Here is a 22,657-nt window from a genome sequence, read left to right as displayed (position 1 = left end):
ACCAGGAATTTTCACTCTTACACTCTAAATTTTAAACTTTTAAAGTTACTTCTTTATTATTTCTGAGCTTATGTAGAACTAAAAAAATACTTAAAACCCTCACCAAAACTGTTTTCATCCAGAAACCTTGACCACCAGCCAGGCTGCTACCTCCCCGCTCCCCCCTCTTCCTTTCAGCCCTGTCCCTTTTCTCTCTTCTTTTGTACATCCCAGCCCCGTAACTCTCCACTCGCTGCCATGAAGCCTCTCGGGTGCCTGACTGAAGCAAGACTACAGCTGAATCTGCTCATCTAAATACGCGCAGTACTTCCCAGAATCGGGCTCCTCTAAAACCCCAGTGAGAATATTGAAAGGAGAAGCAGCATTTATAGAATGTCTTTCAGACCTTGTGCCTTATTTAGCTTTCACTCTGAGATATGGATGTATTCTTTCTTTAATATTTTAATTTTATTGGAGTATAGTGCATTGACAATGTTGTGTTGGTTTCAGGTGTACAGCAAAGTGATCCAGTTATACATATACATATATTCATTCTTTTTTAGATTCTTTTCTCATATAGGTTGTCACAGAATATTGAGTAGAGTTCCTTGTGCTACAGTAGGTCCTTGTCGGTTATCTGTCTTATATATGGTAGCGTGTGTGTTTATGGATGCATTCTTATTTTCACATGTGGACTTCGGATATGGAACAGGACACCCACCCGACACCTCAGTCAAAAGTGTCTCAAGGTACACCCCAAATTGAATCTTTATCTTCACTAAGGGCCTCCAGCCTCCCCACCTCCTAAGACTCTAAACCATCCCTCTGTCTCCCTCTCAATCCTGAATAACAGTCAGCCAGTTGAGGTATTAGGGTAAGTGATGCTAACAGCAAACTCCCAAATTTCAGTGGCGTAACACAGAGGTTTATTTTTCACTCAACTAGGTCCAATGTGGCTGTTCCTTGGTGGCAGATGGCTTTCTGCTTGGCCATCCAGGGTCCCAGGTACGTCCATCTCTGCCTTTTTTTTTTTTTTTTTTTTCGGTACGCGGGCCCCTTCCTTTTGTTGCTCCCCCCGCAGAGCACAGGCTCGGGACGCGCAGGCTCAGCGGCCATGGCTCACGGGCCCAGCCGCTCCGCGGCATGTGGGATCTTCCCGGACCGGGGCAAGAAACCTGTGTCCCCTGCATCGGCAGGCGGACTCTCAACCACTGCGCCACCAGGGAAGTCCCCATCTCTGCCTTTTCCTTCCTTTGTGTCCTCAGCACAGGAAAAGGGAGAGTATGGAGGGCAACAAGGGAGACTTTATGTCCAGGCCTGGAAGGGAAGAGTAGAAATCACATCATCTGGTCACATTCCAATGGCCGGGGTTTGGCCTCATAACCCCACCTAACTGTGGGAGCCTGGGATGAGTGGTGTGTAGGCAGATGATGGCCCCAAGACGTCCCCAGAACCTGTGTTCTATGTTCCATGCCACAAGGACTTCGCAGGTGCGATTCAGTTAAAAATCCTGCTATGAAGAGATTGTTCCGGATGACATGGGTGAGCCCAGTGTAATCACAGTGTCCTAAGAAGAGACAGGCAAGAGGGTGAAAGTCAGGAAAAGGAGATGTGAAAATGAAAGCAGAGGTTGGAGTAACGTCCTTGAAGATGGAGGAAGTAGCCCAAGCCAAGGTGCTGCCTCTAGAAGCTGGAAAAGACAAGGACACGGAGTCTCTCTGCAACACCTGGATTTTCGACTTCTGACCTCCAGAACTGTAAGAGAACAAATCTGTGTTGGGTTAAGCCACTAAGTTTGTGGTCCTTTGTTACAGCAGCACTGGGACTAATACACGTGGCCCAGCTGTGTGCCAAGGTGGAAAAGGCAACAGACGCTGGTAAATACTCTCAGCCTTGTCCCTCGGTGGGAAATCCATGCTGCCCTTTCTGCTGCTGCCATGTCCGTCCAAGCTCCCTTTGTTCACCTGGCCCCTGGCTCTGGCTCCCCTCCCACTGACTTTACCTCATGCCAGTGTCTTTCCTTCTCAGCTGCCAGAGTGGTTTTCCTAAATTATAGGTCAGATTGCATCACTTCTTTGCTCAAAACCCCCTGTAGTCCCTAGAGAAGAAAGTCCAAAATTCTCAGCGTGGCATTCCAAGTCCAGTAATGTGGCTTCTCTCTGCTTTTCCATCCCAGCCTCTCGTGTCTTTTCTCCCGTGAGGGGGAAATCCTGGGGCTATAAGGGCACATGACTAGAGTTCAAAAGATGGGGTCAAAGGGTGCTGGCCGTTGGCCTGGGCTCACCCCTTTCCTCACCCTCAGCTTCCCCTCCGGCACCACCTCCTAACAAGAGAGAGAGAAAGCCAGGGGAGGGCCTTCCAGATGTGAGGAGCGGTTTGAGAAAAGATGCTTCACATCCCGATAAATACAACCCAAAGGCGCTTGTTCTAAGTCTAAATGATTGAAAGGGCAAACCCCAAACAAATGTTCATTTGTTCCCTTGGTTACCCGAATATATTGAAGCCAAATTCCTCAGCCTGCGAGGCTGGACAGTCGTCCCTGCCATCAAGCCCCGATGAAATGCCTGAGGGTCCACCAAGGAGACTAGGAGCTTGGAAAGATTCCAAGCCCATGCTTGTAGCTGCACTGTTCGTGAGCATGATGGAGACAAAGCTCAGGTAAGACCGAAGGCGAGCCACAGTCGCGTCCACTCTCACCCCTACTGGCTCTTCTCAGCCTGGTGGTCGTGTCCCCTCCCCCATCACTCCCTAGGTAACACCCCCCCTCCCACCGACTCTGGGCTGTGCCTTATGCTCTGTGCCCCTTTTCCCCAAGCCCTGTTGTTTCTAAGTGACAGGGCACTGCAAGTCAGTTAACCACGAAATATCACAGACTCGTAGAATTTTTAAATACGCGTTTAAGTAACTTTGGAAAAGGGGGAGAGCAGAGAGAAGTCACCCGTAAGTCTACTAACCTACTGCTCTCATTCTGATATATTCAATTTTAAACATTTTCGTATGCATATTTTAACATAATGTCATAAATACAATTTTGCATCTAGATGCACAGTCCTCCCAGGCATTATTTAATGGCCTCATAATACTCCTTCCAGTAAATTCTCCACAATCTACCAAACTGCTCCCCCATTTTTGGATGTTCAAGCTATGTCTAAATTTTTTTACAGTTTGCAAATAAAGTGTTGGTGCATGCATCTTTTTCCAGATTCATATATATTTTTTACTATTTCCTTAAACCAGATTTCTAAAAGTGGGATTTCTGGGTCAAAGTGTAGGACAATATTCAGGGTGTGGTCAAAGTGCATTTTAAAAAGTTGTACCAATTTAAAGTGCAGTGAGCAAAGGAAAAGGATATCAGGTATGGAAATATATTTGTATTTCATATAAATATTTTAAAATCACTTCAAATATATTTTTGCTACTGTAATTAGCAAGAAGAAAAAAATAGCATTTTGGAGCTGGAAGGAATCTCGTACAACCCAGTGGTTCCCAAACTTTGCTGCAAATCAGAATTACCTGAGGAGTCTTTTAATAATATGAGTTCCACTAAAGCTTGAGAAATGGCTGTTTTAGGTCTGGGGGTAAAAAATGCACAAGAGGAGTCTCAAGACTCTGTCATTTCAGAAAACAAGGAAGCTGTGAAAGACCAATGTCATGTGTCAAAAAGACTCAGGAAGCAATGGATAAAAGCACATCAAACATGTTAAAAATCCATGAGGTTATAATGATGCTAATAATAAAACTTTAATGGTCACTTTGGAGGATGGTAGTGATATTTCCTGCATCGAGATGATTTTGCAAACTGGAAAATAAAGGGAAAGAATCAAGCATTTAGGCTGCCTTTCCTATCTGAACTGTACTGTGGGCTGAGCAAACAGTAGATGAGGGGAAGTTTCTCTGTATCATCTCAGCTAACAAATGGAAAAGGAATGATAAATTTAGGACATCACCATATGCAACCATAATGGATTAATAGACATAGGCAATGGCCATCAGTGGCGGCTAATGTCACAAAAAGAGACACAAGTAGACATTATGTGCTCCTAATGGAAGTGCACACCACCTCTTATGAAGTTTCCTTGCCAAAGTTTTTGAACCCAAGGCATCAAACCTCTAGATCAAATGACTGCTTTACAGAGAATAAACCTGGTAGGAGGCAGAGGTGCCGTCAGCCAAATCCAGACTATGGGAAAGTCTTGAGGACAAACAACCCAGCTTTAAGGGGAAAAAAATTAAAATGAGGGACACCAATGGATTAAAAGTTACTTAAGAGATACATTAGCCAATCATAATGCAGGATCCTTACTTGAGTTTCAATTCAAACACACAGGAAAAAAACACATTTTTTAATAAGACAATTGTGGATTTGTGAACACTGACAGGATTTTTAATGATATTAAGGGATTACTGTTAATTTCTTTTCTGGTGTATAATGGCATAGTGGATATTTTTAAAGTCTGTATCTTGTAGAGAAACATTGATACTATGTATAAAATAGGTAACTAATGAGAACCTACTGTATAGCATAGGGAACTCTACCCAATGCTCTGTGGTGACCTAAATAGGAAGGAAATCCAAAAAAAGAGGGGATTTATGTATGCGTATAGCTGATTCACCTTGGTGTACAGTAGAAACTAACACAATCTTGTAAAGCAACTATACTCCAATAAAATTTTTTTTTAAATATGTATGATTAAAATAACATGTCTGGGATTTATACAGATTAAAGTGGCTGTGAAGGGATAATTGTTGAAGCCGGGTGATGTAGTCAGGGGGTTCATTATACTATTTTTTCTACTTTTGCATATGTTTGAATTTTCTAACTTAAAAGTAAAGCCATATATATATATATATATATATATATATATATATATATATATATATATCAGGTCTTAAGTCCCACCTCAGACCTGCTGAACCAGGATCTCAGAGGTGGGACCTGGAATCTGAGTTCTGAGATCTCCCCAGTGATTCTGATGTGGCTGGTCTGTGGTCTGGTGTTTGGGAAACAGTGGTTTGACTCACAAGGACCCTGAGGCACAAGGACAGCACATTTCTTGCCCAAGTCACACAGCTGGTTCATGGAAGAATCCAAGTTGCCTGACTCTGGCCCAGGATCATTTTCAGAATAAGAGGCAGCCTCTTGAATGCAAATGCCTTCACTCCTAAATGTATTCCCCTCTTAGGCAACATGATGCTTTGACCCAGTTTAAATACACGTGGCCAGAAGGCACCCTGGGAAGTGTCTAGAATCTTTCATCACTCTGTAATCATAGTCCCATGGGGCTACCTGATCCGTGAGGACCTCAGTGTCTATCATGGAGAAGAAGAGGACTTTCGAGCCACATCTGCACACAGGAACTCATATTTAAGACCTCTGATGTTAGAGGGCAGACAGCAGATGAGAAAAGAACTACAATCCTGCAGCCTGTGGAACAAAGACCACATTCACAGAAAGACAGACAAGATGAAAAGGCAGAGGGCTATGTACCAGATGAAGGAACAAGATAAAACCCCAGAAAAACAACTAAATGAAGTGGAGATAGGCACCTTCCAGAAAAAAGAATTCAGAATAATGATAGTGAAGATGATCCAGGACCTCGGGGAAAAAATGGAGGCAAAGATTGAGAAGGTGCAAGAAATGTTTAACAAACACCTAGAAGAATTAAAGAACAAACAAAAAGAGATGAATAATACAATAACTGAAATGAAAAATACACTAGAAGGAATCAATAGCAGAATAACTGAGGCAGAAGAACAGATAAGTGACCTGGAAGATAGAATGGTGGAATTCACTGCTGCAGAACAGAATAAAGAAAAAAGAATGAAAAGAAATGAAGTCAGCCTAAGAGACCTCTGGGACAACATTGAAAGCAACAACATTCGCATTATAGGGGTCGCAGAAGGAGAAGAGAGAGAGAAAGGACCCCAGAAAATATCTGAAGAGATTATAGGTGAAAACTTCCCTAACATGGGAAAGGAAACAGCCACCTAAGTCCAAGAAGAGCAGAGAGTCCCAGGAAGGATAAACCCAAGGAGAAAGAGGCCAAGACACATAGTAATCAAATTGGCAAAAATTAAAGACAAAGAAAAATTATTGAAAGCAACAAGGGAATTCCCATAAGGTTAAGAGCTGATGTCTCAGTAGAAACTCTACAAGCCAGAAGGGAGTGGCATGATATATTTAAAGTGATGAAAGGGAAGAACCTACAGCCAAGAATACTCTACCCGGCAAGGATCTCATTCAGATTCAACGGAGAAATCAAAAGCTTTACAGACAAGCAAAAGCTAAGAGAATTCAGCACCACCAAACCAGCTCTACAACAAATGCTAAAGGAACTTCTCTAAGTGGGAAACACAAGAGAAGAGAAGGACCTACAAAAACAAACCCAAAACAATTAAGAAGATGGTCATAGGAACATACATATCGATAATTACCTTAAACGTGAATGGATTAAATGCTCCAACCAAAAGACATAGGCTCGCTGAATGGATACAAAAACAAGACCCATATAGATGCTGTCTACAAGAGACCCACTTCAGACCTAGGGACACATACAGACTGAAAGTGAGGGGATGGAAAAAGATATTCCATGCAAATGGAAATCAAAAGAAAGCAGGAGTAGCAATACTCCTATCAGATCAAATAGACTTTAAAATAAAGAATGTTACAAGAGACAAGGAAGGACACTATATAAGGATCAAGGGATCAATCCAAGAAGAAGACAAAACAGTTATAAATATATATGCACCCAATATAGGAGCACCTCAACACATATAGCAACTGCTAACAGCTATAAAAGAGGAAATCAACAGTAACACAATAATAGTGGGGGACTTTAACACCTCACTTACACCAATGGACAGATCATCCGAACAGAAAATTAATATGGAAACAAAAACTTTAAATGACACAATAGATCAGATAGACATAATTAATATTTATAGGACACTCCATCCCAAAACAGCAGATTACACTTTCTTCTCAAGTGTGCACGGATCATTCTCCAGGATAGATCACATCTTGGGCCACAAATCAAGATACAGTAGATTAACGAAAGTTGAAATCATATCAAGCATCTTTTCTGACCACAATGCTATGAGATTAGAAATCAATTACAGGGAAAAAAACACAAAAAACTCAAACACATGGAGGCTAAACAATACGTTACTAAATAACCAAGAGATCACTGAAAAAATCAAAGAGGAAATCAAAAAATACCTAGAGACAAATGACAATGAAAACACAATGATCCAAAACATATGGAATGCAGCAAAAGCAATTCTAAGAGGGAAGTTTATAGCAATACAATCCTACCTCAAGAAACAACAAACATCTCAAATAAACACTCTAATCTTACGCCTAAAGGAACTAGAGAAAGAAGAGCAAACAAAACCCAAAGTTAGTAGAAGGAAAGAAATCATAAAGATCAGAGCAGAAATAAATGAAATAGAAATGAAGAAAACAATAGCAAAGAGCTGATTCTTTGAGAAGATAAAAAAAATTGATAAACCATTAGCCAGACTCATCAAGAAAAAGAGGGAGAGGACTCAAATCAATAAAATTAGAAAAGAAAAAGGAGAAGTTACAACAGACACCACAGAAATACAAAGCATCTTAAGAGACTACTACAAGCAACCCTGTGCCAATAAAATGGACAACCTGGAAGAAATGGACAAATTCTTAGAAAGGTATAACCTTCCAAGAATGAACCAGGAAGAAAGAGAAAATATGAATAGACCAATCACAAGTAATGAAATTGAAACTGTGATTAAAAATCTTCCAAAAAACAAAAGTCCAGGACCAGATGGCTTCACAGGTGAATTCTATCAAACCTTTAGAGAAGAGCTAACACCCATCCTTCTCAAACTCTTCCAAAAAATTGCAGAGGAAGGAACACTTCCAAACTCATTCTAGGAGGCCACAATCACCCTGATACCAAAACCAGACAAAGATACTACAAAAAAAAGAAAATTACACACTAATATCACTGATGAATATAGATGCAAAAATCCTCAACAAAATACTAGCAAACAGAATCCAACAGCACATTAAAAGGATCATACACCATGATCAAGTGATTTATCCCCATGATGAAAGGATTCTTCAATATATGCAAACCAATCAATGTGATACACCATGTTAACAAACTGAAGAAGAAAAACCATATGATCATCTCAATAGATGCAGAAAAAGCTTTTGACAAAATTCAACACCCATTTATGATAAAAACTCTCCAGAAAGTGGGCATAGAGGGAACCTACCTCAACATAATAAAGGCCATATGCGACAAACCCACAGCAAACATCATTCTCAATGGTGAAAAACTGAAAGCATTTCCTCTAAGATCGGGAACAAGACAAGGATGTCCACTCTCACCACTATTATTCAACATAGTTTTGGAAGTCCTAGCCACGGCAATCAGAGAAGAAAAAGAAATAAAAGGAATACAAATTGGAAAAGAAGAAGTAAAACTGTCACTGTTTGCAGATGACATCATACTATACATAGAGAATCCTAAAGATGCCACCAGAAAACTACTAGAGCTAATCAATGAATTTGGTAAAGTTGCAGGATACAAAATTAATGCACAGAAATCCCTTGCATTCCTATACGCTAATGATGAAAAATCTGAAAGAGAAATTAAGGAAACACTCCCATTTACCACTGCAACAAAAAGAATAAAATACCTAGGAATAAACATACCTAAGGCAAAAAAACACCTGTATGCAGAAAACTATAAGACACTGATGAAAGAAATTAAAGATGATACCAACAGATGGAGAGGTATACCATGTTCTTGTATTGGAAGAATCAATATTGTGAAAATGACTATACTACTCAAAGCAATCTACAGATTCAAAGCAATCCCTATCAAACTACCACTGGCATTTTTCACAGAACTAGAACCAAAAATTTCACAATTTGTTTGGAAACACAAAAGACCCCGAATAGCCAAAGCAATCTTGAGAAAGAAAAACGGAGCTGGAGGAATCAGGCTCCCTGACTTCAGACTATACTCTAAAGCTACAGTAATCAAGAGAGTATGGTACTGGCACAAAAACAGAAATATAGATCAATGGAACAGGATAGAAAACCCAGAGATAAACCCATGCACCTATGGTCAACTAATTTATGACAAAGGAGGCAAGGATATACAATGGAGAAAAGACAGTCCCTTCAATAAGTGGTGCTGGGAAAACTGGACAGCTACATGTAAAAGAATGAAATTAGAATACTCTCTAACAGCATACACAAAAATAAACTCCAAATGGATTAGAGACCTAAATGTAAGACCAGACACTATAAAACTCTTAGAGGAAAACATCGGCAGAACACTCTTTGACATAAATCACAGCAAGATCTTTTTTGCTCCACCTCCTAGAGTAATGGAAATAAAAACAAAAATAAACAAATGGGACCTAATGAACCTTAAAAGCTTTTGCAAAGCAAAGGAAACTACAAACAAGATGAAAAGACAACCCTCAGAATGAGAGAAAATATTTGCAAACAAATCAATGGACAAAGGATTAATCTCCAAAATATATAAACAGCTCATGCAGCTCAATATTAAAAGAAACAAACAACCCAATGAAAAACTGGGCAGAAGACCTTAACCCCAGTTAGAATGGGCATCATCAGAAAATCTACAAACAACAAATGCTGGAGAGGGTGTGGAGAAAAGGGAACCCTCTTGCACTGTTGGTGGGAATGTAAATTGATACAGCCACTATGGAGAACAGTATGGAGGTTCCTTAAAAAACTAAAAATAGAATTACCATATGACCCAGAAATCCCACTACTGGGCATATACCCAGAGAAAACCATAATTCAAAAAGACACATGTGCCCCAATGTTCACTGCAGCACTACTTACAATAGCCAGGTCATGGAAGTAAACTAAATGCCCATTGACAGACGAATGGATAAAGATGTGGTCCATATATACAATGGAATATTACTCAGCCATAAAAAGGAACAAAACTGGGTCATTTGTAGAGATGTGGATGGATCTAGAGACTGTCATACAGAGTGAAGTAAGTCAGAAAGAGAAAAACAAATATATATTAACGTATATATGTGGAACCTAGAAAAATGAACCGGTTTGCAGGGCAGAACCTAGATGAACCGGTTTGCAGGGCAGAAATTGAGACAGAGATGTAGAGAATAAAGTAAATAAAATAAAATTAAAAAAAAAAGACCTCCAATGTTATTTCCAAATGAGATTATACACGGAGGTCACAAACATTTTCCTCCTGGATTCACAGTCCAACAATAGCAAAATCTCCTGTATCTGCAACATCTTTTCTGAATGTTCCTATTACATTCTGCTCAAATGAAAACCAGAAGGCAGCAGGAACATTCAGAAAGGAGACTGAGAACATTGGGGATTTTGTTTCTGTTGGTCCGTGAATCCTGAACAGAACAGGGAATATTCAGCCTGAGGTGTATTAGAATGTTGGAGGTGAAGGGTGACGTGGGAGTCTGGGGCTCCTCATGATAACTGACATAACCCGGGCTGAAGGATTGGGAAAATTCAGTCTTGGTGGAAGAAAGAAAAATAATGGTCGAATCAGTTGTGAGAAGCTGTGAGAACGGAAAGGGAGAGAGGGAGAGTTGGGTATCTGTGGTTTTCTTTGGACCACAGGAGATGTGAGGACCTCTTCTTGACATTTGGTGATGGGGGTAGAGGCTTAAGGGAGGTTCACTGCTGATCTGACCCCTGTTGTTAAAGGGGCAAACCCACACCAAAAGCACTGGCTCCTTCCTGGCCCAGAAGCTGGGGGTAACTCATAACTGGGTGCATGGTGATGGGGGTAGGAAGCTTGGGAGGTATGGTTCCCCTTTCCACCTTGCTATCTACCATGCTTAACGTTCAATATTGCTACTCTTTAGCTTAATCAAACACAAGATTTGGAAGATAAGAACCTTAAGGTCCAACTTTTTATTGACTCAGTGAGGGAGGATCTCGCAGTATTCCATCTCGAGTCATCTGGGAGGAGAAGTTTCCTCTTAACCACATACCAGGATATAGTAGAAAAATGGAAACCTGCCTAGGTGGTCCCTGGTCTGGAAAAGAGGACACACAGCATTGCTTGGCTTGATTTTTTCATGTACCAGAGGTGTCTTCCTTTCTATCTCCCCCAGCCCCCTTCTGTAACACATAACCATACTCAGACACGTATGCACATGGAAAACTAACTTGCCAAAATTACACAAAAAATTGAAAACAGCTAAAGCCACCCAAAAACTTACATTTATTATATATAATTTCTCTCCCTTCTAAAGATAATATAAAATAGTGATTTTTTAAAAAAAAAACTGAGTTACAATTGATTCATATCAGGAGTATTTGGCCTTTTGCCTCGGATGTCAGAGGAAATTAGTGTGGCTCTAGGGATATGGCTGCCACACGGTATGGCTCCTGCAAGTGGAATTGCTTTAAACTTACACGTTTCTTCAGATGACTGGACCAGTTACCTCATTCATCTATATAGCCTGCCAAAATCACCCTCTGTTTTATGGATTCCAGAAATCTCCCCAGCTGGAAGCAAGTAATTTCATCCAATTTGAATTAATTTTTTAAATTGTACGTCACAAGTTCCCAATGGTGGCAAAGGTGTGGTGAAATACCCATCCCCCAACATTACATAAAGTCTAAAATGGTACCTATTTGGAAAGAAAGTTGGCAACATGCATCACATGAGCTTTAAAATGTTTACATTCTTTGACCCAATTATTCCATATCTGGGAATAATCCAAAAGGTTTTTTGAAGAATGAAAACAAAAATGTTATATACATGGTGATGTTCATCACAGCATTGTTTAGAAAAAAGTGGAAACAACCCAAGTTTCTAACAACAGCGTCTTGGCAAACTACCGTAAAGGATTGTTTGTAGCCATTAAAGTTATATATTTTCTAAAAGCTTATGACTGGAAAGCTAGGTCCATCAGGTGCCCCCTTCCTGGAACCCAAACCTCCAGGAGAAGAACAAAGAGGCTGAAGAAGGCTGGAGCTGTGATCCTTCCTGGTGGGGGCCTGGCCAGACTGCCCACCACTGTGATTCCAGCTCCCTTGCCTGCTGCGCTCTACATCCTGCTGAATTGAATTCCTTTTTGCTTAATTTAGCAAGAGATGGTCTCACTGACTTGTGCCCAAGGACACTGACTAATCTAACCAACCCATCAATCAGTTCATCAGACTCCAAAAAATAAAGTTGCCCAATCACAGTTTGAAAGTGTTTTCCAAAGTATGTTCAGTGGAACTTTAGCCCTCTGAGATCAGATACGTTTGGGAAATGACATAACGTCTCCTGCCTGGGCATACATAGTCCATAGTCAAGGTTCTGAGAAGGACTGCTGTAAAGAAGCCTATTTAGCCTGGTGTTTCTCAACTGATTTGACCACACAACTCCCTTTTCCAAGTAGTACCTATTAACACCCTGCAGTGCAGTAGGCAGTAGTAGCAGCGGGTGGCAGTGAAGGAATGCTATGTAGTCTACACAATTTATAATTTCCTCATATACCAGCAACAGGGGTGCTGTGTCCTGATCTGGTTGAATTTGTTTAAGAGAGGTCAAGTGAAGTTAATCTTAAAGTGAATGCTTAGCCTCTGCTGGGAAGAAAGGAATCATAAGATCCAAGAAAATGATGAGAGGAGAGGTTGAATTATTAGAGAGCTGCTATGTGCTCGGGGCAATGCCAGATACTTCACTTACACGATCTCATTTAATTTTCACAGCCAAGAACTTCCTAAGTTCCGTTTCCCCTCTTGCCTCTCTGCACAGTGGCCAGTGATCTGAAACTACATCACTCCCTTGCTTAAAACTGTCAAGTTCTTCCTAACCTCACCTCATTCCACGCCTTCCTTTCCTCACTGCACTGGCGCCACACTGACTGCTTTCCATTCCTCATCACACCAACACTGTTCCTTCCTTAACACAGCCATACTTGCAGCTCCCTGGGCCTGGAGCACTCAGTGCCCTATCTTCACACAGCCAGTCCTACCTTATTACTCAGTTCTCAGCTAAAACATTACCACCACTATGAGGCCCTCCTTGACTACCCTATCTAAAAGAGGCACCTCTCATCCACTTTCTGTCTCACTGCCCACTTTTTGTTTTTCAGGACCTTGAACCACTGGAAATGATCTTGTTTGATTTTCTGTCTGGCTCCTCCCATTAAGATGTAAATTCCACGAGAAAGACCTTGTTCTATCATCACCATATACCCCCTGCGCCTAGAACAATGCCAGGTGTGCAGCAAATGCTCAGTTTGTTGATGAACCCTATAAAGGGGATGGTGCACTTGTGCTGATAAGGAAAGAGGCATCGTGACCAAGGCCACACAGCTGGGAAGTGATTGGAAGCCACGTTTTGCAACGAAGCAAAGTTGAAGAGAGGCTTTGGAGTCCGGGTATTGTATTATATTGTTTGGCCAAGTTCTGCTCGGCTACAAAATACAAAGAACTTGGTTCTCAAGGAGGCACTCGGCTTTTGTAAACTTTCTATCAAGCCCTGTAGGAGCTAATCTAGAGTTCTTAAAGATGATCAAGGTCAGAAATTCTTCTTTAGAAATCACATTCCACCCAAAATATCCAAAAAGCTCTAAGGTCTTGAGGTCTGACAACTAGACTTATTCATACATGAGATGAAGGAAGTGATTATGTCTAATATCTTGTGTCTTCGCCTCAAGTCTTCCTTCTTGCCCTGGGCAGTGTTTTGGTCAGAGGTAAGCATCTGTACAGATCAACGAGAAATATCATTTTAGCCATGATCAGATATTTTATCATGTTTACCTTGTTGTCTTCAACACATTCTGCAAGGAAAGAACTAAAAACTTCAGAGAAAGTGGGGAGGGAAAAAAAAAAAGCACTACAAGGCAATCAGAAGAGGTAAGGAGGTCAGGCAAGTCCTCTATTTTCTCCAAAAGTACATTATATCCTCCTCCATATTCAACAAAAGGGTCTGTTTCAACAGAGGTAAAACACCTTCCACGCAGACATGAGGAGTTTTGCAAGGTCTTCAAGGGCCTTTGGATCCCCAATGGGTGCATGTAAGGACATCAAGATAAACTGACAAAAGGCCAAAGTCTAGGATAAAGAGGGGTAGGTACTAGTATACTCAGGCACTAAAAATAACTTGAAGGCTTTTTTTCCTTTATTCCAAGGACGTATGAGGTACAAGGAAAGCCATGATGTGATCTCTGTAGCTAAGTACTTTGAATTCCATTGTGATAGGCTATGGTACCTGAAGAGAATCATTTGAACTATTCACTGAGTAGGACAGTATCAGTGTATGTGCCGTGACTGTTAATCATGAAGACTATTATAAGATAAGCTGTTCTGGAAACACACGGAAACAGATCTAGTAGAATTCTGCAACTTGTTGTGAATGGTACCATAAGCTCTGAAACATACAGCAGGCAGAGTAATTCTTTATCTTAGCACCAAAACTTTCTCTCGTTCTTCATATATTGTTAGTCACCATTTTATTATGTAATAGAAAAAGAATACATTAGATTTCATAATACATGCAAATGAAGAATATTCTGACAGGTTTCGACAAGTTCCACGTCAGTCAAGAGAACAGGTAAAAAGATGATTCCCTGCTTAAAGACGTTCTCTAACATATGCCTACTATTTGAGTAAAATTAAGCATGCTCTTAGGGCAATCAATTCAGCATTCAACAGGTACTTGTAGACGCTGATGCCTCTTGAGAAGTACTTGATGATACTTCTGCTTTGTGGCACACGTATATAGTATTTGGCACAGACTCGGACATGCTGCTGCTTTTTCTGGAGAGGACACATTCTTAAAGTAAGATGGATATATCAGGAGAAGTTAAGGATAAGCACCCTATGAAATACATAAGGTACATATGTGATCTCGAAATTTAGAGTTGAAATTCCCATTAGCTAAATGTTGTGATTAGAGACTATAAAGATTAGAAAACCTACTCAGAACACCTTTTCGTTTTTGATACCACACTACACCCTGTAAGGGAGGCCTGTATTAGGCCCAGATAGCTAACTTTCCCAGAAGTGAGTGAAGAGTTTGACACATCCTTTATTAAAACTTTAGCATGGGGGCTTCCCTGGTGGCGCAGTGGTTGAGAGTCCGCCTGCCGATGCAGGGGACACGGGTTCACGCCCCGGTCCGGGAAGATCCCATATGCCGCGGAGTGGCTGGGTCCGTGAGCCATGGCCGCTGGGCCCGTGCGTCCGGAGCCTGTGCTCCGCAACGGGAGAGGCCACAGCAGTGAGAGGCCTGAAAACTTTTAGCATGGCTAAAAACCATCTGAAAAGCATCTTCCTAAATGCTGTTTAACAAACTGCTCACACCCAATAGCTATTGCAGCAATGAAACAAAATATGCTGAAAGAAAAATCATCTAATAGCAACTTCATGTAACAGGACTATTTAAGCTGCTTAAGGTAGCCAATGGATAGTGAGGTACTTGTTTCGATTTCAATGTTTCAGCTATATGGAGAACGAAATAGTGTTTTTAAGCAAAGTTTTGCTCTTCTAGATTCATGTTGGTGCAGCTGCTGAGAACTCCAAAGATCATTACAAATGTCCTGAAAGGTATTTTACTACAAAGCCATTACTTCTGAGTAGAATTTAAAGTGTAATTTCCTTTTCAAATTCTATATAGTTTCAGCTCTCCTTTCTAAAAGTAGTTTTAGGGTACATTTCTTATTTCTGCATAATCTGAAAATACAAATCGTAACTTGCAAATATACACAAAACACAGGAGTTCAATTACCCTCACATCACTAACCCTCTTTTTGGTCTTCCCTCATGCTGTTCTCTGTCCACACGTTCTGTGAATATCGCATACTGTTGCTCAGCTCTGGTAACTGGTATAGCTTTTGTTTGTTTTAACTTTGAACTTGGTCAAAGAATCCAGTGAGTGCTTCATCCTATTTTATACTATTTTCCAGGCTCTTTCCACCATATACCCTATTTAAGCTGTTTACATTTGGATTTTGCTTTATGAGCTTCCTTTCAGGAACTTTGGTTAGTGGAATTCCATAATAATAAATGACAATTTAAAAAGTATCTTTAAAAACCTGCTTAATGAAAATGTTTTTCTCAAAGGAGATCAAGAATTAAACGTCATCTATAAGACTTGACAGCAAATTATGAAGTGATATTCAGTGTGCAACAAAGCAACATATCCCCAAGTGTAAGTCCACAAAATCTGTTAACTAAATACAAATCAAGTACACAAATGTATCTTTTAAAGGTACCAGTACTACAGAATTGTAGTGTTGATCTATTTTTAGTTAAAAGATGTTCCCATCACTAGTGTCCAGGAATACTGAAAGTTTATTAAACTACCACCGCATGACAACTACACGCCAGTCATTTACATGTGATTTCATCCTTAAAATAAACAGGCAAGGTTATTGCCATCTTATAGGCAAGAATAGATTCCAAAGGATCACACAGCTAATAGCGGGGAAGAGCTGGTATTCAAGTTCAAATAAGTTCAAATATAAGGCCACAGACCAGCCTCTTCCTCTTCCTCCATTATGCTATGCCACATCTCATTTAAAAATCAAAAAGTAGGGCTTCCCTGGTGGTGCAGTGGTTGAGAGTCCGCCTGCATCGACACGGGTTCGTGCCCTGGTCCGGGAAGATCCCACATGCCGCGGAGCGGCTGGGCCCGTGAGCCATGGCCGCTGAGCCTGCGTGTCCGGAGCCTGTGCTCCACAACTCGAGAGGCCACGACAGTGAGAGGCCCACGTACCGCAGAAAAAAAAAAAAATCAAAAAGTAAGTTCTTTATTCCAAACAGTTTCATGCTCTGTGTTTTCTAATAGGAAAAAATAACTAAAAAAAATTAAAACAAAAGTTTTTTTTTTCCTTTGTGGCAAAATGAGTGTCTAATCTAAACACCGAGTATACTAAATGCCAGAATTTGTTTCCTTTTCATCAGGCAATAAATAAGCTAAAAAAGCATTTGAGTATGGTCATTTATATTAATACACTACAATTTCAAAATCACATATGCTTTGAAAGTGTATTTTGCACCCCATGCTATGATATGTTGATGTGAAATCATATCATACATAATCATTTAAAGAGAACACAGCACAAAAGTGATAAAAAAAAGTCAGTGGTTGGCATATATACTTGGTATTACTCTGTTTTCTTTTTTAAGTTTTTACTCAAAATAGAAAATGCTAATGTGCCATTTGCAGAAAAAACTTTTCAAATTCTATAAGAAAATATAGAAATTTTAAAAGAAAAAGTAGGCTTTAAAAAAGAACCAATGCACATGCTACCACATGGATGAACCTGAAGGGACATTATGCTAAGTGAAATATGCTAGTCACAAAAAGACAAGTTCTGTATGATTCCACTTACTTGCATGCAGTATCTGAAGTAGTCAAACTCACAGAAAGTAAAAAATGGTGGTTGCTGGGTGTGGGGATGGGGGAGTAATGTTTAATACGTACACAGTTTCAGTTTTGTACCATGAAAAGTTCTGGAGACAGGTTGCATAACAATGTGAACATACTTCACACCACTAAACTGTACACCCAAAAATGGTTAGGATGGTAAATTTTGTTATGAGTATTTTACCACAATTTAAAAGATTTTAAAGGAACCAATAAATTATTTTTAATGTGATAATGATACTGTGGTTATGTTTTAAAAAAGAAAACACTTAGAGACATTTAGAGACTAATAACTTGGTATTTGCAGACCGATGGGTACTAGGAATGCTCATCCTATTATTCTACTTTCATATATGTTTGAAAATTGCCTCCATAAAACAGAACAAACTCTCTTTAAAAAGTGGAACCGATAAGGAACTAAAATTTCCTTATCAAAAAAATCATCTAGGGCTTCCCTGGTGGCGCAGTGGTTAAGAGTCCGCCTGCCGATGCAGGGGACACGGGTTCGTGCCCCGGTCCGCGAAGATCCCACGTGCCGCGGAGCGGCTGGACCCGTGAGCCATGGCCGCTGAGCCTGCACGTCCAGAGCCTGTGCTCCGCAACGGGAGAGACCACAGCAGTGAGAGGCCCGCGTACCACACACACACACAAAAATCATCTATCATGACAATATTTTATTATGGTTTAAACATGTAAAATGTAGTAACATTTTAGCTATAACTGATAAATATGACACATCACTTATTTCACTTGGGATAACGCTGCTGAAAACTAGATATGGTTTGCTGGGCTTACATTAGAAAAACTGTATGGAGAAAATTACATGAACAGTCTAAAGTTTGCTATGAAAACAACGTATTTTATTAAAGTAATTAAAAGTCAAAAAACAACAACAAAAAGGAAATTCCACAACCTTTGTTTGCAACTATATAATCTTTATGTAGAAAAACTATAAAGTGACAGTCTGGAAAGCAACTCCACAATAAACTGAATCCTTACATCAAGAGTAATTAATTATGGAATCAGTTCACCCAAAAGAAATTGTCTTGCTATAGAATATTTCAGCTAAGCTGATTTCAACTGTATTATTCTCATTTCTGAAAATTTGTCTTTCCTGATATTTCAAATCACCAAAGATATAATGTACAAGACCCTGTTGAAGTCAAAGAATAAAACACAAAAATACTCCAAGCACAATTACATATAAAAATGAATGAGGGCATTTATCTACAGATCTACAAAACTATATAAATAACCAATTATACATATAATCCGTGTACACTGACGCTCCATGAGGTGGTACTGAATAAACACTGAGGCATTGAATTTTCAACACTGGAACATGGCTCACTCTGGACAGCAGCGCATTCCCACCTTTTAGTCCAGCATCACACAACACATCCCCTGGGATCTGTATTTGTGTATCATCTAAGTCCTGGGAAGTTGATAACAAAATAAAGAAAAATGCCAAAAGGAAAATGAATTAAATACTCCCTAAAATCTATTCTAAAACATGCATGTGGAATATGAAGAAACCAAGCACTTCATGAGTTTTTACAGTCATATGTTCCTTTAAACTTACACTAGTGTCTTCATTAGTACCTGCACTGAATTTTCTGTAGCTTTTCCATTAATATATAATAGAAGAGGAAAACAACAAAGCAAAAAGAAGCTCTTATTTTCTTAGAAAAGTGGTACTATTTATTTTTAAAAACAACTTTCTCTGCTAAAGAAATCACACTGTTGTGGTCATCAGAACAGGTTAAGTCACTTGGACAATACTTATTTCATGTCATTTTTAACAATCATATACTATTATCATGTCCATGTAATTTTTTCAGAACTTATACCACAATGGAGGCAAATATGAGCAGAATATTTCTAATAAACTGTATTAGCTCACGATTAGAATTTCTTTAAAATATTTTCAAGTGCTCAAGAATATTAAAGTTTGTGGGAAAAAATGTGAAAGTCATAAGCAAGTATTTCCTCCCTCTAAGATCCTTTAATTGGGATAAAAGTCTCAGGAATGGTCTGCAATAAAGAAAAACTAGGTCAGTGTATAGTACTTTCTGCAAACTTTAGCAGAAATGCCAAGAACACTCTGAGCCAAATAAAAGTGATCTTTTGGGTCAGGGCTTTTTGTTTTAGTTCTTTAGTCTCTAACTTCTCAACATGTTGCAGTCCAGAAGTGCCCATAAGCTTATTAACAGTAATAAGGAAATACAAAGTCAAAGAAAAGATTCACAAACATGATTTACTTTCTCTCACCTGTCAAAGAATGAGAGATTAAGTGGTATTAACCTGGTAAGGAATCCCTGTGCATGTTAGAGAGTGAAGGGTTTAAGCCACGCCCTTTATAAAAAGAGTAGCCATCAGAGGATTTCCTCCTACATGTAGCTGTGGTGGAGGATAACTGTCTATCACAGAGCTGAAACAGGGTATTTCCTATAACTGGATGGCCACACCTACAAACATTTTAGTCAACCTGTAGAAGTTTTGCTATCTAATTAAGTGTTCTTTAGACAGGAAACAGGAATAACATGCTATTATAAAAATATGGTAGAGAATATCTCCTCCCTTACAATCACCAATTTCTGACCGTTAAGCTTTCACAGAATCCATGGAGAATTAAACACACTTACTCTGGATATTTTCTCATTAAGTTGGAAATAACCTATCTAACAATACCATTTGCAATTCCAGGGGAAAAAAATCCAATACAATCTAATACGAACATTAGCAAACTTCACAGAATACATATTCTACCAAGCCTACACAATCCCCACCCATCACCCAAAAGGAAGCCAGTCTCACCCACTCTAAGATAGATAAACGATGTTCGTTATATCTGGACGCAGATTAAAAGAACTGCTATGTCCCACTGCAGTAGAAAAAATACTAAATATAAGCACCCGAAACTGACCTAACAATTTCTACACACTCCTGCTTCTCCAGGATATTTTTTTAAAGAGAGAAAAAGAAGTACTCCTTGCAAATTGACTGGCAAAATCATTTCCTGACTTATCATTTCTAAGCCTATACTAGATACCAATGAATGACAGAGTGCCCGCAATCACCAGCAACTCAACATTGTTATTTCTGCAAAGAAAGGTAATTATATAAAATTCCATTCTCCCAGGCAATGAACAGGGGAGAAAAACATGCTCTTTAAAAATGGCTATATTTGTAGGTTTTTAAAAACCAGCACCAAATGTTCATGTTTAATTATTCTGAGCAACATTTAGTAATTAACACCCTAACAATACGGACAAACAAAAGAGTGCATGATAAGGGAATAACTTTCAAGCAATATTGCATGTTGATAAGAACCACTAAGTAAAATAATCTGATTGGCTCATTTCTACAGCTATTGTAGGTCTGCCCAGTTTGGCAATAACATGCCTCACTGCTCAGCTGATATTCCTACTCCTCAAATCATGAGTACAGCTTTTTTATTTTGTGACTAGGCAAGACTAAGTAAAACAACTTGAAAAGGTATTTTTAAAAAGACAAGCTAACTCAAAACAATCCATTATTAGAACAGTTTTCTACTCTATTAAGAGGGGGAAAAAAACATCAACCATTGTATAAAGTGCCTAAATGAAAAACTGAAAGCAAGATTCACAAATAGTAGTAGTGTCAGTTCAAGTCTACATAACCCTTTATTACATTATAGCAATATTATATTCAACATTACACAAGTTTTCTTATTTCTTCCTCATACTGCAATTTATTACCACTGTATTACAGATTTCAACTCTGCAAATGGTTTAAATCAACTTTTTGCACCTTTAATTTACAAACCATTGGATGTTAAGTTTCCTGAAAATTATTTTATTTTTAAATTTTACTTAAAGCTAAACCTAAAACTAAATTCTTTAAAAACAAACCAAAAAAACCCAACAAAGGTGCTTTACACTGAACCTTGTAGAAATATTCTGATACCAGTGTTTGAAAGACAGCCTACAGAGGGCTGTAAAAGGGTAACCTTCAAAAAAAAATTCTATGGCCAACTATTATTAGAAAACTTTTAAGTAAACTTTTCTAATGAGAGAAGATGAAATCGAAAGATGGAAATTTAATTTTTCCCTGAAAATAAGTAGTTGCTCAGGACACAGGTTAAGTCTATTGAAACCATATTGCTTCTCTGAAAAAAGAAAAAAATATTCTAACCAGGCATTGCATTAACAAAAGACTACACCACATTTGCCTAGTCTTTTGATCTCTGGGTACTAGTATTACTTAAGGGAACCTTACCAAAGAAACTGGTTGGCAAACCTACCAAATGTGAGTCTCAGGTCCCTAAATTTTGACAGTCATCTTAGTAAATATAAAACTTTAGCTACCTGAACAATGGAGCTTGTAAAGTGCATTAGGTATAAGAAACACAGCAGAAGTGCTAAACTCACTTAAGTAGGACTTTAAGGGACTTGATGTCATCGATAGGGCAAAAAAACAACGTTATAGTTTTCTGTTCAGATTTTATTTGAAATCTAATTCAAATTGTCAAAGCTACAAAAGGGGGGAAGACATCTGTATTATTTTTTGCTAAGTCACAACATCCTAAAACAAAATATTACTACTGCCAGCAGATCCATTATACACATTTTTGATGAAGTTCATTAGCACAATAAAAATCTCATCTTGAGAAACAGCCACAATGAAAGTAATTTATACAATATAAAACAACGACAGGTCTACAGATGCAGTTACTTATGAGTTTACACATGCATTCACAAACAAAGAAAAACCCCAGGAATGCTCTTTCATTAGATTTTTTGTTTTTTTGTTTTTTTTTTAAAAAAACAGACCGTTCAGGCACAAAACAAAATCGCATTTCCAATAAGTGACAGCATCTTAAAAATTTATGTCAGTGTTTGTTTTTCTTTGACTTTTTATGAGACCTGTGTGGAGATCGGGACTGGGATCTGGATTTCTTCCCTGATTTTTTAGGGGATCTAGACCGTGATCGTCTAGACCTTTTAGGTGTCCTTGAACCAGATGGAGATCTGAGGAAACAAACAAAAACAATTTAACCAAAGTACTCATGTGATCAAAACTGACTATCCTTAAATTATCTAAAGTGATCTTTAAGAGAGCAATGAAAGTCACTGAACAATGAAAGTCACTGAAATAAAAAAGGATGTAAACTTTCCAAGTTTATGCTTCGCCTACCGTGTGCACACACACACACAGATTTTGTACTTCCTAGGCGCTGCATCAGTGATCATTGGTGGTATGCATGCTTAGAAAGACAGACTCCTGAG

At 39.1% G+C, this 22,657-nt stretch overlaps 1 protein-coding gene across 4 annotated transcripts in view; it reads right to left on the bottom strand.

Moving 5' to 3' along the window:
- Positions 1-18,548: 18,548 nt before the first annotated feature.
- The window catches only part of U2SURP (U2 snRNP associated SURP domain containing), a 55,790-nt gene continuing 51,681 nt past the window's right edge, over positions 18,549-22,657 (bottom strand). For all 4 annotated transcript variants that reach the window (XM_027091757.1, XM_027091756.1, XM_027091755.1 and 1 more), the window contains one exon: positions 18,549-22,399. In XM_027091757.1, the coding sequence (XP_026947558.1) occupies positions 22,261-22,399 (139 nt within the window). In that variant the 3' untranslated portion in view covers positions 18,549-22,260. The remainder of the gene's footprint in view (positions 22,400-22,657) is intronic.

Source organism: Aethalodelphis obliquidens, unplaced genomic scaffold (assembly GCF_003676395.1).
Source record: "Aethalodelphis obliquidens isolate GAN/ISIS:26980383/991018 unplaced genomic scaffold, ASM367639v1 scaffold72, whole genome shotgun sequence".
Classification (NCBI taxonomy): domain Eukaryota; kingdom Metazoa; phylum Chordata; class Mammalia; order Artiodactyla; family Delphinidae; genus Aethalodelphis; species Aethalodelphis obliquidens.
This window is presented reverse-complemented; position numbering and strand designations above follow the sequence as displayed.